Source organism: Polypterus senegalus, chromosome 7 (genome assembly GCF_016835505.1).
Source record: "Polypterus senegalus isolate Bchr_013 chromosome 7, ASM1683550v1, whole genome shotgun sequence".
Lineage (NCBI taxonomy): Eukaryota > Metazoa > Chordata > Cladistia > Polypteriformes > Polypteridae > Polypterus > Polypterus senegalus.
In genome coordinates, this window is record NC_053160.1 from 119,903,973 (window position 1) to 119,918,982 (window position 15,010).

Here is a 15,010-nt window from a genome sequence, read left to right on the forward strand (position 1 = left end):
AGACCTGCATGTTAGATTAACGTTGAGCTCTAAATTGGCCCCATTTGAGTGGGTGTAGGTGGTTGTGTCCATGAACGTACCTCACTCAGAGTTGGTTCCAGCTTTCTGACTAGTGCTCCGGGGATATCCTCTGTTCTCTGTCACACTTAATTAGATAAAGCCAGTCATGCATGGATAAACACATAAAGGTCAAATGTTGATTTTTCACAAGAGATGGGACGGTAGCTCACTGTTGTCTTTGGAGTTCTTCTATATTGAAGTAACCCATCTTTTGCTGCCACGCCTGTCCAGCGTCACTTATTTTTTCCATCGTCAGCAGTAATCCGCAGCTCCAACTGTCATCACTGGCTGTCTGCTAAACCTCCTTATATCCTTCACACTTTTTTTTGTAACACTCTTTCTTCAGCAAACTCAGAAAGACATTCATCACAGACAGGATCTGTCTCCAGCACCTTTGTTCATACCTTTTTCAATTTTCTCTTTGCTCATGTTCTTAAGACCTTAAAATGTATAATATTGCACTAAAATAGTCAAGAATGTTAGTTGTTGTAACCTGTACTCTTGCAACACCAGGACACAGTTTCAACTCTCAGCAGTGTGGGGTTTTCTTTCCCTCCCTCTGTTCATGTGCTTTCCTCTAGAGACTCTGAATGTTTTGCCAAAGTCCAAAGATGTGCAGTATTTTTAAACTGTCCCATTGTGAGTTTCCATGTATGCTGTTGTGCTGCCACACCATCTAGAGAAGGGTTATCTGCAGTTATTTTGCGCCTTAGGCTCACCTTATTAGTGCACAAACCGACTGTTTGGTAGCTAACCCACCCACACCCCCATGATCTGTGCCCTAGGCAAATGCCTAATGCTACTGGCCCTGGTTATCTAACTACTGGACCAAATAAAATGTTGGAATGGAAATGAATGGGTTTTATAAAATAATTAATAAATACAGAGATACAGTCTCAAACTTGCTTAATCAGATTCACAGGAGACTGAAGCCTATCACTGCAGACAGGGTACCAGTCTATTACAGGCCAAACTTAAACACACACTCATTCACACTGGAGCTAGCTTTGAGTCACCTCACCTAATTTACACATCTTTGAGGATGTGGGCAGAAAGCTGCAATATCCAAAGAGAAACCAATTATACCAGGAGGGAGCAGCGCTAACCACCCTGCTGCCCCATAATTAAATATATTCATGTTTTAACACCATTCCATTGTGAACACAGTAAGTAGCAAATATATTTATATATTTATTAAACTTACACATTTATTGACGCCATTCCCAGAAGTGTACTAAAGGTAGGAAAAAACTCTTAAAGGGGTGCCACCATGTCGTAGGGACCATGCGAAGACTCGCTTATACTTTGCCAAATGACGGCCCATATCACGCCTTTTGGATATGGTAAGAAGAAACAAAGGTCAAACAGGGGCAGTAACAGTCGAACTATGGTTCCAAAAACTGTAAGACAGCAGCAAAATGTAATGTGCCATGCAATCATTAAACATTCTAAAACAAATAATACGTACTATCCAACTTATAACTAAACACTTATAATAATGGTATGGAAAACAGTCCATAAAAAGCGCTATACTGTACTAAAACAATTCAAATATTAAAATGAAATTTTTTTTTATATTTTTAAAATTAAAATTCAGTATTTGCTAATATTTTCATTAACAGATGTACGTAGATTTCTTTAACAACTAATCCCGGACTAAAAATGATTGACTCTCCCTTCGGTCTCAATGTCATGTGCGCTGTAGCGCGTCTGTCCGAGTCAGATTTCAGTCTTTTTGTCTGCAGTCTACGTTTCTTTTCTCCCGTCTGAAAATAAGGAATTAGCATTCTGGAAGGTGACTGGGGTGCGAGATGAGATGACCGAATCAATCGGTCTTAGCTTCATATAGCGCCGTTCACAAATCTATCAAAGCGCCCCAAAAAATAAACAGAGATATTTTGTGCGAAAATGAACCATAATGGATAGATTTTTTCCCTTTAACCCCGCTGACTACAGCAGAAAATAAAGTTTAAATTATTTTATGTGACACAAAGCTTAAAAGATATTTAAAACTGAAAAAGACGTGGTGTACTTAAACATGGGCAAATATTTATATGTGTCAGAATGCGAAAGAAGGCCAATAAAAAGTCCTAATATGTTTGTTATTATATAAACAACAAAAAAAATTATTCCTGATGACAGATTTAGAAATGACACTAGTGTTTCAAAATAGCGCTGCGGGCCACACTTAAAAAGGGCTGCTTGGGATTCCTGACACGTGAGATTGGGCTGTAAGGCGTTAAAGCGTATTCCTCTCCACACACTTGACTCAAGAAAACAGCAGCAGGAGGAGGAGAGTAACATTTATCACAAAAGTGCGTCTCCACGGTCTCCTTGTACCAGCACAAAGAGCTGCCCAGAGCTGACGAGTGAGCGTCTCGGACGGGTCGGGGTGCACGTCGCCTACTTCACCCCAAGGGGGCTCGCCTGCTCGCCCAGCGGCCGCTTTAATACGCGCTCTCGGATCAAACCCGAGCAGTCGGCACAACACGCCAGTGTCTACACTCAACTTTCTTCTGGGATTTGCTTTACCGTGAATAGGAGCCAAGATGGATGTAATGCTCAGGATTGCGTTTCTGTCCGCGCTTTACCTAAGAGCGACAGGAGACTTTGACGGCAGGTAAGGGAGCCGAGGCGCCAGCGCTTGGAGATTAGGCAAAAGGCTTGTCACGTAACCTCCAGGAAAGCTTCTTTCTGACACGACAGAGGCTGTCAAGAATCCAAAGGTTAATTTCGAGCAGGTTTATCATTAGCTGTAATTGCGAGATATCGCAGTGTTACTTACTTCGCGTTTGAACCGGTAGATTGACCCCCGTGCCCGTGCAGCGGAGTTCACCTGTGTGAAAGTTTGGAATGACAACAAATACATACATAAATAAATTCTGACACCTACGACGAATTAACTAATTTCACGAGTGTGTGTTTAAGTCTTGTTCTGTATTTTCTATGGACACACTGATATTGTTGCACGGTGAAAAAGTCATCGCCGCGGGACCAACACCTGCCCAAAGGAACCGCGACCCCCTTAAATCTCGCTCGGCATGGTAGTCGCTCTTTGGACGTGAAGACGTTTTTAATTTACTGTTTCAAGTTAGAACTCCCACGGCGTTTTATTAGAAAAAAAATCGCAGTTTTATTTTGTGTCTTACAGGGTGTTGTTTAAGGATTAAAACTGAAGTTCTGTAAAGTTAATCTGTTGCAAAACGCTTCCAGGATTCCTGCCTGAGTAGTTTGTTTTGTAAGCTATTGGCTACATTAAAATGTGCCAGTCTAGTTCTTTGTACACATTTGTTTAGTAAGCTAAAAGGATTTGCTGCTGGTGAATCTTGCACTTTGCTGACAGCATTTTCTGGCTTGCTGTTACGGTATCTGCTTATTTCCCATTTGATTTGTAGTACGGACAATGTACATTATTTGCACTTAGAAGTGTATATCTGGAACCATTTCTTGGCTATAAACACTCTTAGGGGTTACTTTACCACTGTAAGACATAATTTAACATTGCTGATTTTTACTCTGTAAATTATTTAAAAATACAACAGGCTTACATTCCCTCTTCTCCTTAACACTGAGAGGAGCCGACTTTCTGTGACTAATAATTCAAGTTCAAACTTGAAACAGGTGAAATGGTTGAAAGCTATTGAAAATAAAGTGCTAAAGTACATGAATTTACTGGAGGTATGACTCAGTTAAGAAATTTGTCAACACTGGCCAAGTGTTTATGGTGTTAAAATTAGTTGCTCTCATTATTGAAAGTATTGATGTGTGATTTACTGTACTAATCCTAAAGCATGATGGATCAGTAGGATCACTTGGAATTATGTATACAAATTAGCATGGAGGAAAACGATATATTTCTGTCTCTTGTGGTGGAGGCGGGATTTTTTGTGTGTTTTGTCAACTTGGGCAGTGGGGCAAAAAAAAAAATCAACTCTGTCTTTACTGTGTTTTGGTGCCGCTCTGTCATTCTTATCCTTAATTTTGTTTGCTCATCTTGTCCTAATCTAGAAAGCCCTGTCTGTAGCACTGTTTGTAAATGCATCAGCTACGCACGTTGTGCACTATTTCCATTCTCGTTACACTGATGATGATTATTAAGAGAACAAAATTAAGACATGCTTCAAAATGTGCTCTGTTGGTATCGCTTGTCTTCTAGGTAACTTGTACACATTTTATGCCTGTAATTTTGTTTTTAGTTAGAGCAATATCATTCTGATTTAAATTGGCTGATTTGAGCGTAGTCAATTTTCCATCCATTAATTTACTAACATCCTCATTTCTTCTAATTCAGTACTGCCTTGTACTGCATTAAAATGAATATCACCTTACAGAACAGTCAGACCTCAAGCCGGTTTTAGTTTTGTGTGTCTGCTGTTGTGGATGAGGTATTCTGTCATGGTTTGTAGCCTTTTGCTTCATAATGGGTGTAGATGCATCAGTGCAAGGACATACTGTAGTAGTACTGATGTAGAAAACCAGTAGCCACTCTGAAATTGAGCATGTATAATTCCTCCAAAAGCTCTTTGTAGTAGGCAGAAAAGTAATGAAATTCAAAATGAACTTTTATAATATTTAGGTACTCTTGAAGCTGCTATTTCAGGTACATAGTCCCAGCAATTTAGGGTGCAATCTGGCAGCCCTCTCTGGAAGGCACCCCTGTCAGTCACAGGTTGTTTTTACTCCCCCACTGATTTTAGGAAAGTTTAACCTAAGATGGTGCTTTAGGATATAAGAGTAAACCATAGTGTCTGTCAAAGACCCCCATGAAGACAGGAAAAACCTGCAAATGCCTAAAGCCAGTGGCTGGTCTGGAAATGTAACTCAGGTACTTGGAACTATCTGTAAAAAGTGTGGAAGCAGTTGTGCTGTCTATATTTGCATATTTCATCTGTTCCACTGTTTAACTTACAGTAAAGGGTTATGGACAACTGGACAAGACTGAACTACTGACAGGACGCCATTCCATCATAAGGATCCACCAGAACACACAAAGCACTTAACCAATGCAGAAAATTTTTTCCAGGAATCGGGGACATTTTAGAAACTCTGACTTTTGAAGCATTCTCACTATAGGAAGTTGGGTCCTTTTGTAGGTTCTGGTACATTTTTTTAGCTTCAGCTCCTGCAAGGTATGTACTTTTCATTCAACAAGGAACCATCATTGGCGGTGCTTGGGTGATGAATTGTGCTGATTAGTTGACCACAAATGCTGGCTGGCACCATCTTACAAATATGTTAGTAGTTTGCACTTTGGAGTGGTGGGGTGCTCTATCTTCACCAAAATATCTTTTCATAGCCACCTCCTCAGGGTGGCACACCTTGCACTGCATTGAAGGAATAATCTCCCCTGCAAAGTTGTGAGCACTTTGGAGCAGTAGGGTGCAGGTGGTCAGAACTCCTGATCACACTGTACTTCATACTGGTATACTCTTCATAACCACCTCCCTGATACTCTTTGCCATACACCATTTCAAAGCAATAAAGGGGGAGGGGGGGTTGTCGGGTCACCTGTGAACTCCCAACCATTTTACTCACCTTGTATGCCACATCGCATAAAGGTTACAGTTCATGTTGTGTACTGGGAATGCAACACATTAAAGTAGCCACAGACCACAAGTGGCCCAGGGGTTCCTGCGGTGGGAGAACATGCCAGTTTAATGTTTTATTTACCATAAGTGGTATTTGTAATGTAGAATACCTGGCGAAAAACCTCACGACCCACTGAAAACAAGTTCACTATGTATAGACAGTGACCAAGTTAGAACTGAAGTCCAGGGGCCTCATGTATAACGCCGTGCGTAGAACTCGCACTATAACATGGCGTAAGCACAAAAGCCGAAATGTGTTTACGCACAGAAAAATCCAAATGCAGGAATCTGTGCGCACTCCAACTTCCACGTTCTTCCGCTACACAAATCCCGATCAGCGTGAAAACTAACGCTCGTGCACGCGCTTTATGTAACGCCCCAACTCCTCCCAGAATTACGCCTCTTTGAATATGCAAAGGAATATAAATCGCCCTTAAGCTCAACCTTCTGTGAAAAGACAATGGGAAAAGCACGGGGGAAAATATAAGAATTTCAGCGAATACCAAGTGGAGGCAAAGGAAAAACATACTATTTGTTCAAATAAACCGTGGTATAATCAACAAAAGGAAGTTGATCGAGTGACATAGCGTGTTGGAGAAACTTGAAAGCTCATGTTCACAAAATCGCACAGTGCCGGAAATAAAAAAGAAGTCACATATCAAAGTCGCCGTGAAAAGGCGAATTGTAGCCCACTGTCTGAGTGTCATATGAAAGCTTATTAGGGTACAGATAAAAAAAAAAAAGGTACACAGTGGGGAAAAAGCACCAAATGTCAACATCAATCTCGACATTTCCACTTTAATCACGTAGTTTATTTTGTCATTAAAGTAGAACATCAGAAACTTCATATATACATATATATATAATATATATATATATATATATATATATATATATATATATATATATATATATATATATATATATATATATATATATATATATATATATATATATATATATATATATATATATATATATATATATATATATATATATATATATATATATATATATATATATATATATATATATATATATATATATATGTGTCTATATGTGTGTGTGTGTATAGCTTTGGTCACTGAGTGCAAGGGAAAAATAATAAAATATAGTCTATAAGTTATTAAACAGTAAAACATTAACGTTTTAAGAAGTACAGGTACATTGAGCACTACTCGAGTGGTTGCGGGTAAACTACATTTTAAAAGACAGTATAACAGAACAGGTAAGTAGTACTAACAGCAGCTAAAATGTATATGGATCATTTCTCGGTAGTAGATCCATTTTGAAAGGCGCTACACGACAGCTGTGGTATAGAAATTACATTTTCTATGTGAACGTTCAAATTTCTGCCTCTGGTAATGTACCTTACCGGTATTACCAGCAATTAAAGAAAATTTGTTTTGTGTCCTCCGTAGTGTTAAGAGAGAAAGGGTTTGGTTTGGGATAAAAGGAAAAAAGGTGTAAAGAAAGGAAAGCTGCCTTTTTCTTTTATATAGTATAGAGAGATATGTTCGGTGACGTTATGATCGCCTTTTGAGGATAGTCGCAGTGGGTCTTGTGTAGACTGGTGAGACGTCCCTGCCATTAATCGGCTGTGATGGCACTGTCACTCCTCCATTCGTGTGCGTGTCTTCATAATCCGAGCTGAGGACCTCATAATCGTATACGTGCAAAAGAAAGTGTGAATCGCCTTAATATTATTTTGCCGTGGTGTAGAAAAGGGGTCCCGTGTTTGCACTTGTCTGGGCTATAGCTCAGGGGGAGAATGAAAAAAATTAAAAGTGCTCACTTTGACTTAAGGCAGAAGTGCAGTCAGCGTCTCAAAGGCCAGCACAGCTATGCGCACGCGCCGGCTGCTCAACTTTTGCTGGGCAGGAGACCCCAGTTTTTGTACACACATTCCACAAATGAGACACACAGGTTTACCGGCTGTGTCAGTAAACATATACTCAGCCTCCCATTGGTTTTTAAAGGCTCTATGTTCAGAATCACCTTTTCTCTTTGGCATCGTGTGGGCTAGCTTGGCAATAACTTGTAGCATCATAAGCTAGACTTGATTAACGTGGTAAGTGTTCGACAAGGCAGCTGAAGCGCTGGATTATGGGATCTGTAGTTTATTGTGTTACCAGCACTTCATATCCCCGGGCCATTAATAACAAAAATACAGTATATAAAATGATCTCGCGGGCCGGATATAATTACACGTCGGGCCGGATGTGGCCCGTGGGCCTTGAGTTTGACACATATGGACTAAATAGAACTTGAATAGAAATATTTTTTGGAATGTGATCACGCAAGTCAGATCGAGTTGACGCGCACTACTGTACATCGAGCCCGCGTGCTATTGTGGTTTTGCTTGTGTGCCTCAGTAAGTTACCGTCCCCTCGCTCTTACTTTTTTACCGTTCATCTAATGAATACACTGAGTATGGCTTTACCAAAACAATCATTGATCGCGAATAAAGTATCAATTATTCATGAAGTTTCAATAGGTGATCTGTCTTTCTGCTTTAACCGCATGTGTTTTCATACGTCTCAAACTAAGGGGATGCGAGGTTAAAATGAATCGAGAAGCGCGCGTACATACTTAGTGCATCCCCTCTCGGGAATCGGACGTCGGCGCTACAGGCAAAGGCTCTATTATTGCGCCACCTCGTGTGGTTTGTCTATTTGAGCGTAGCAGTGTAATTCGGTTTTTGTTCAGCACTCTTTGGAACTGTTGCTTTTTGTCTGCATACTGCGTCAGTTCACGTGAGCCGCTGAATATGGTTTTATATGTCACTCGCTCGCTTCTAATTGTTTCGCCGCCTTCTTAATTATATAATGCATTTTTTCTTCAGCACGTTTTTGTAGCTCTTCCTGGTTTTCTACGTAATGCGTGATTACGTGAGAGGCGTGATGATGTCACACGAAACTCCGCCCCTCACGGCTTTCGAGCTGAACTCCATTACAGTAATTGGAGAAAAATAGCTTCTAGTTATGACCATTATGCGTAGAATTTCGAAATGAAACCTGCCCAACTTTTGTAAGTAAGCTGTAAGGAATGAGCCTGCCAAATTTCAGCCTTCTACCCACAAGGGAAGTTGGAGAATTAGTGATGAGTGAGTCAGTCAGTCAGTCAGTGAGGGCTTTGCCATTTATTAGTATAGATATATATTGGCGTAGCCGCCACTGCAGTCCTTCCATTTCTTTCCCCAAATACCCAATCACCACACAATCAGCTCTGTAATAGAAGTTAAGCCATCTGTAAGCTTAGAGCGTCGATTCTTCAAAACGTTTAAGGAACATTGAAATATCTTTGTAGTACATGTTTAATTATTCTTATTATCCTTTACGACACTCCCAGTGAAGAATATAGATTATTTAAATGAAGTTAAAATTTTATCTGTATAATATATTAAACATATTTTGCTGCATTTTACCTTAAAAATTATATCATCATCATATGTAAATGTGCGCTTTATAAAGTGGGTCAGGTTGTGCGATATAACTGTAGTGCAAGTTTACAGTGGGGTGATTGTACAAAGTACTTATAAGTAAAAAACAGTTCTACAAGGAGTACTTGATTGAGTGCATTTAAAGTTCTTGGGATGAAACTGTTTCTGAACCGCGAGGTCCATACAAGAAAGGCTTTGAAACATTTTGCCGTGGCTGAGACAGCATGTCCTTGAAGCTGTATACCGATAATTCTCTTTCCGATCAGCTGCTGCTGTGAGTCACACTCGGATACAGTGATATAAATGTTCCGAGTGGTGCAGTGAGAGTAATATGGAAAAAGATGATCCGCTGTGGCAACTCCTAACGGGAGGATCTGAAAGAAGAAGAAGAAGAAGGTGCAGTGAGAGTAACAACGCTAAAGCAGTTATGGTATTTGGAATACTATGGCTATTCCCTGGACAATTATATTGTTACAAGTTAATTACAGTGAGATGCGTTACACTAATAAACAATATGCGGTTAGTTTCAGTGTATTTATAAAGCCGCGTCAGGAAAATAAGGTGTAACCACACAGGAACAGTAGCACTGCTTTGACGCTGGGTGCCGGCAGTCTGCAAAACCGAGCGGAGAACTTGCGTACGACAAGGTATGAGGTACCGTGGAAAAGTGCGTGGCTTTACGGCAAGTGTAGGTTTTATACATCGCGATTTGAACGTGGAAAAGTTCTTACGCAACATTTCTGTGCATACGCACCGTTTATACATGAAGCCCCAGATCCCAGCAGCTATGAGGCATTGCCACATACTACTGTGCTGCCCCACGTGCAATGCCAATATTTGATTGTGAAAATTACTTTGGGTTGTTGTTTGCATGATGTAAATTGAATCAAGTTCATGACACTGAGTGACATTCTTTGTTGGTGGTGGTACTCGCCACATCCGTCCTCCATTCTTTTTCACCACATAAATTGAAACTGCTGCTTTCAACCTTAAGTTAATTTTGCTTTACCCTAGGCCAGGAGTCCTCAATCACGGTCCTGGAGAGCCGCAGTGGCTGCAGGTTTTTGCTCCAACCCAGTTGCTTAATAAAAAGCACTTATTGCTAAAGTAACACTTCTGCTTCACTTTAGTGATTTTGAGCCCTTATTGCTTAATTTTGTCTTAAACAGCTATTTTAATTGCTCCTTATTATCAATAACATGCAAATGACAAGATAGAGCAGCATTTCTCCATTTAGCTTATTTACATTTACACCTGTGTGTATTTATCTTAACTATTGGGTTTAATTAAATACTTGGAAGAAAAATGAAGAGAAAAAAGTGAAGGACTGAGAATTACTCGTCCATTTTAGCCTTCAAATCATTTGCATGATAGAAAGGGAAAGAAAATCTAGGATATAAGAATGACCTGACATAGCAGAGTTAATTTAATTTCATAGCTTGTTAGTGCTTTATTGGCAAGAATTGCTTTCTAATTAGGCAACCAGATCAGAACAAAAACCTGCAGCCACTGCGGCTCTCCAGGACTGGGATTGAGGACCCCTGCCCTAAGCTGATACAGTATATGGTTGAATTCAAAATTAAAACGTGGCATATGCCGGCAGAGAAAATGTAAATATTGTAACCTTTACAAGGTTACATCAGGTCAGAGCTTCATATGAAATGTACAAGTTGAACAAATCACTCAGCAAAAAGGGCTCATAGTAATTTAAATACAACACATAAATATTGCCTATTATAATATTTCAATACTTGTGTAGTAGAAGTTTAGATTACCTTTCAATTTACAGCCTATATCTGCATGTATGTATTTATTTATTTTATTAAAGTCTGTGCATGTGGAGTAACACCAGATGCACTGAACTGGCTCTGCTGCCTTGAACTAACTCTTCTGTGGCTGCTGGTCAAGTTGTGTTAGACAGCAGAGCTCTTGTTGTGTTTTTATTTGACATCTGCTGACGACCTGTGCAGTTATATTCTTATGTTGATAGGTGCTTCATAATAAGGGAAAATGTCCCACTCAAGACGTCCTTAATCATTACCTGTTCACTGACTTCATCAAAATTGTCAGTAGTGCACAACAAAGAGCATTTACTAGTGTGTTCCTATAATTGTTTTCTTAAATGTAAGCACTTTCTCAAACCTGGTTAATTCAATCCATGCGTTACTACCTTTGTAGAGAAAAGCCAAGCAAAATGACACCTTTTATTGGCTAACTAAAAAGATTACAATATACAAGCTTTCGAGGCAACTCAGGCCCCTTCTTCAGGCAAGATGTAATCTTGCCTTGTACATCTTGCCTGAAGAAGGGGCCTGAGTTGCCTCGAAAGCTTGCATATTGTAATCTTTAGTTAGCCAATAAAAGGTGTCATTTTGCTTGGCTTTTCTCTACATTCATAATGGCTAACATGGTACAACAACCTAGTACTACCTTTGTAGTAGATACTAGTCCTTCACTGATCCAAGTTTTGCAGGCAGTTAAAGAAGAGTTGTCCATTATTTGGGGATGTGGGGGGCAAAAATCAAAACACGTGGACAAAAATGATGTAACCATAGGGAGAAAACAATGTAAACAATGACCAGACAGAGAAATTGAACCCAAAAAGACCATATATCTGTATACAAAGTTGGCTGACTCACTCACTCATCAACAAAAACAATGTCTCCAGTTTAGTTAAAAAGCTGAAATTTGGCTGAAATCTGATAAGAAAGAACAGTCTCTCTCTCTCTCTCTCTCTCTCTCTCAGTATTTGGAGTTAATTCTGCCCTGAACAACTAACTAGTCAAAAACGCCTTGATGGATTTGATTGAAATTTGATGATGGTATAGAAAAAAGAAAAATAGCTAAATCTTTTTTTTTTTTAATTTGTTCATAAGTTTGTTGTCAATTATTACATTTTTGCTGACTTAAATGCTCTGTGCTGCTCTGACTAGCTATGCAATAAACACCAGTAACCAATAGGATGGGTCGATGACTGCAGATGGAGCAGTGTTCTAGACAGGAGGAAAGAGATTTGATTACATTTTGAAATGGAGAGAGGAAGTTTAGCGAAGCTCAAGGAAGTTACAAAGCTTGATGGCTACCAAGTGATGTGTGTTTTTTTTTTTTTGTTTGTTTGCTGGCAACTGCCATCGACCTCTAGCCCATGTTCATGGTGCTAAAAATTACAGGGATTGACCCCACCAAGGGAGACCCACCAGCTACACATGTCCACGACTGCAATGCTTCAATAACGCAGTACCACAACATCGGTCTTGGATAGTGATGTCTCAATTTGTAATGGGGAAGCTGCAGAAATTGGTTTCCAATGCTTGAAGCTACTGCCCCTTGCTCATTATGTTGGTACATCAGTGTAACACAGAGAGAATCCGGACCTATGCAAAGCAGTGCTAAAAGTGGCTATTCATATACAATCACATATGCAAACTTTAAATGGGAACTACATACAACTGATGAAAAACACAAATACTGTACTTGAGTGAATGGCATAAACAAATGAAAACCATAAGCATCTAATAATTATTAGATTAGTAATCAGATTTTACTTTATTCCTACTGTTTACCTGTTTCAATTGAAAATGATACTGTTCTGTAAAATTGTCTTTTACAATGACAATTAACTAAGCTATGTCATTAAGAAAAGCAAGAAACAATCTAAAGCAAGATTATTTTACTAATGGACAATGATGTATAGTATGTTCAAGAGTAAATGCTCCAGTAACATAATAGTATTACTGTTACATAACTGATGCCTTTATCCTAGGTGACTATTGTTTTTCCAGTTGGTGCACAGGCAGGTGAAGTGACTTGCTCATGGGTACAGAGAGTCAGTAGCAGTTGTTTGAACCTACAACCTCAGTGTTTGAATTCCTAGGTCAAAGCCTTTACTACAACATACTACCTACCAATAATATTAGCTGTTGATTAAAAAAAAAAAAAAAGCCTACAAATATTGTTTGCACAAAATGCGAGTTAGTTAGCCTAGTTCTTCTGAAACATCCAATTAACCAATGGCACTATAACCGAGGACCATTTTCTTATGAAATGTCTTGGTTGAAGCCAAATGACACAGCTAGTTTCTACATATAACATATTTTCATTTAAACAGTGTAGCTCAAAGTTATTTGCAATTTTTAATAGAAAAGTTACAAAGAAAAAAAATGAATAAAAACAAATAAGCAAACAAAAAGTGAAAATTGAAACCGTTTCTTTTTAAATTCTGCATAGCTTAAAGCCCTACATGCCGTTTTTAGGTCTCTACTTGTTATAGTAGTAGTTGACAGAGTCTGATGATCTGGCCCAGGAGGAGAGTTAGTCAAAAAGTGCAGCTCATGTGATGCTGGAGAAAATAAACATCTCAGGGTTTCAAGTTCAAAAGACCACACAACCCCTGGGGATTCCACAATACCTACAGTAAATGTGATAAAGTTCTATAAAGACATAGGATACTAGATCTTAAAGTGTCAGTTTTAAAGATTGCCATCTATTCAATCAGAAGAGCAAGTAATTTTCAGAATGTCCTTTTATGAATTAATTATTTAAATGTCTGTCAAATAATACACCATAACTTAACTACATTTCCAAATTTTCATAGAAGAGTAGACAACCATATGTAAGATTTTCCACCTGCCAGGATTTTTCGTAACTTTAAACATTACATGATAGTCAAGTCCTTCCTTTACTTTCTTTCATGAGTGGTGAAATGGATAGCTTTAGTCCTGCTGCTTTACAGCCCCAAGTATCTTGGGATCAAATTCCAGGCGGGCCTCCATCTTGTGTGGAATTTGCACGTTCCTATTGTGTCTGCCAACATTTTCTCCTCCCACATCCTAAAGACATGTTGGATAGGCTCACTGGAGACTCTTAATTGAGCCATTGTCGGTGAGAATGACTTGTAAAGACTGGTCCACCAACCAGACTTTGTTCATGTTTGTTTAAACTATTTGCCATTGGCTCATGTCAGTCGTAAAACAGAATTAAGCAAGTAACTAGATTCATGGATAGATATAGCTTTTTTGTACTTTAATAAAAAATATTAGACATGACGATGAATTATCACCAAGACTGCGTCTACCAGAATTTCATGTTTCAGACCTCCAGTACAAAATAGCAGGTCAGCCTGAATATCTTCAGTCTCCATGGTTTGTTTTTTTGTATTATATAATATATAATACAAATAAATAAATTCTTTCACTTCTGGCTTCATAGATTACAGTGAGTAGCTTGATTCCAAACCAGCCTTTAAGTGTACCACAATGCAATATTTAACTGTTCAATTGAAACATTCTTTGCTTCCAGAAACAGTACATTTGACAACCCCAGCCACTACAGAATAATTCTCTTTGTACAAATGAAATAGTTTATTTTTTATAGATTTGTTTTTTCATCTTTAAATACAATGTTGGTTTTTTTGGGGGGAGGACCTTGCCTTAAAATGTACAACATTCAGAAAAAAAATGTGCACGCTTTGTAAGACCTCTGATCCCATTTTTTTCTTAAGCGGCTTTGGAAAATAAATTGAATGGCTTAGTTAAAAGTAAATCAACGTCTCAAAGTCTTGTGTGTACTATGGGATGGGTACGTAGTCATGGTTATTTCAATTTGTAGAGGAGTTTTGAATTAGATTTAAATACTTTTACTTTTCCACTTTTTGGACTGGTTTCTTGAAAAGCATAACATTTTTTGGGTATAACATCTTAAATGGAGTATTGGAAAAAATCCCAGGTCTCAAAAGGACTATAAGTAAAACTGACGGGCTATACACAGTTGTGAATATTTATCAGTGTAGAAGAAAGTCAATGACTTTGTAATCTCAGTGCACGGGAGACTACATGCTCTGCTGAATTCTTTTTCCTTCTTAATCACACAATTTCCTTTCTAAGGCTTGTTTTTCAGTTACTCAGGGTTTAACTTTGTATTA

General features: G+C 38.7%; 1 protein-coding gene across 4 annotated transcripts in view; it reads left to right on the plus strand.

The window, feature by feature from the left end:
- The first annotated feature begins 2,324 nt into the window (after positions 1–2,324).
- The window catches only part of npnta (nephronectin a), a 176,175-nt gene continuing 163,489 nt past the window's right edge, over positions 2,325–15,010 (plus strand). The window contains exon 1 of one of the 4 annotated variants that reach the window (XM_039759199.1): positions 2,325–2,680. In XM_039759199.1, coding sequence (XP_039615133.1) covers positions 2,610–2,680 — 71 coding nt within the window. In that variant the 5' untranslated portion in view covers positions 2,325–2,609. The remainder of the gene's footprint in view (positions 2,681–15,010) is intronic. The other 3 variants (XM_039759200.1, XM_039759201.1, XM_039759202.1) reach the window with 3 other exon arrangements.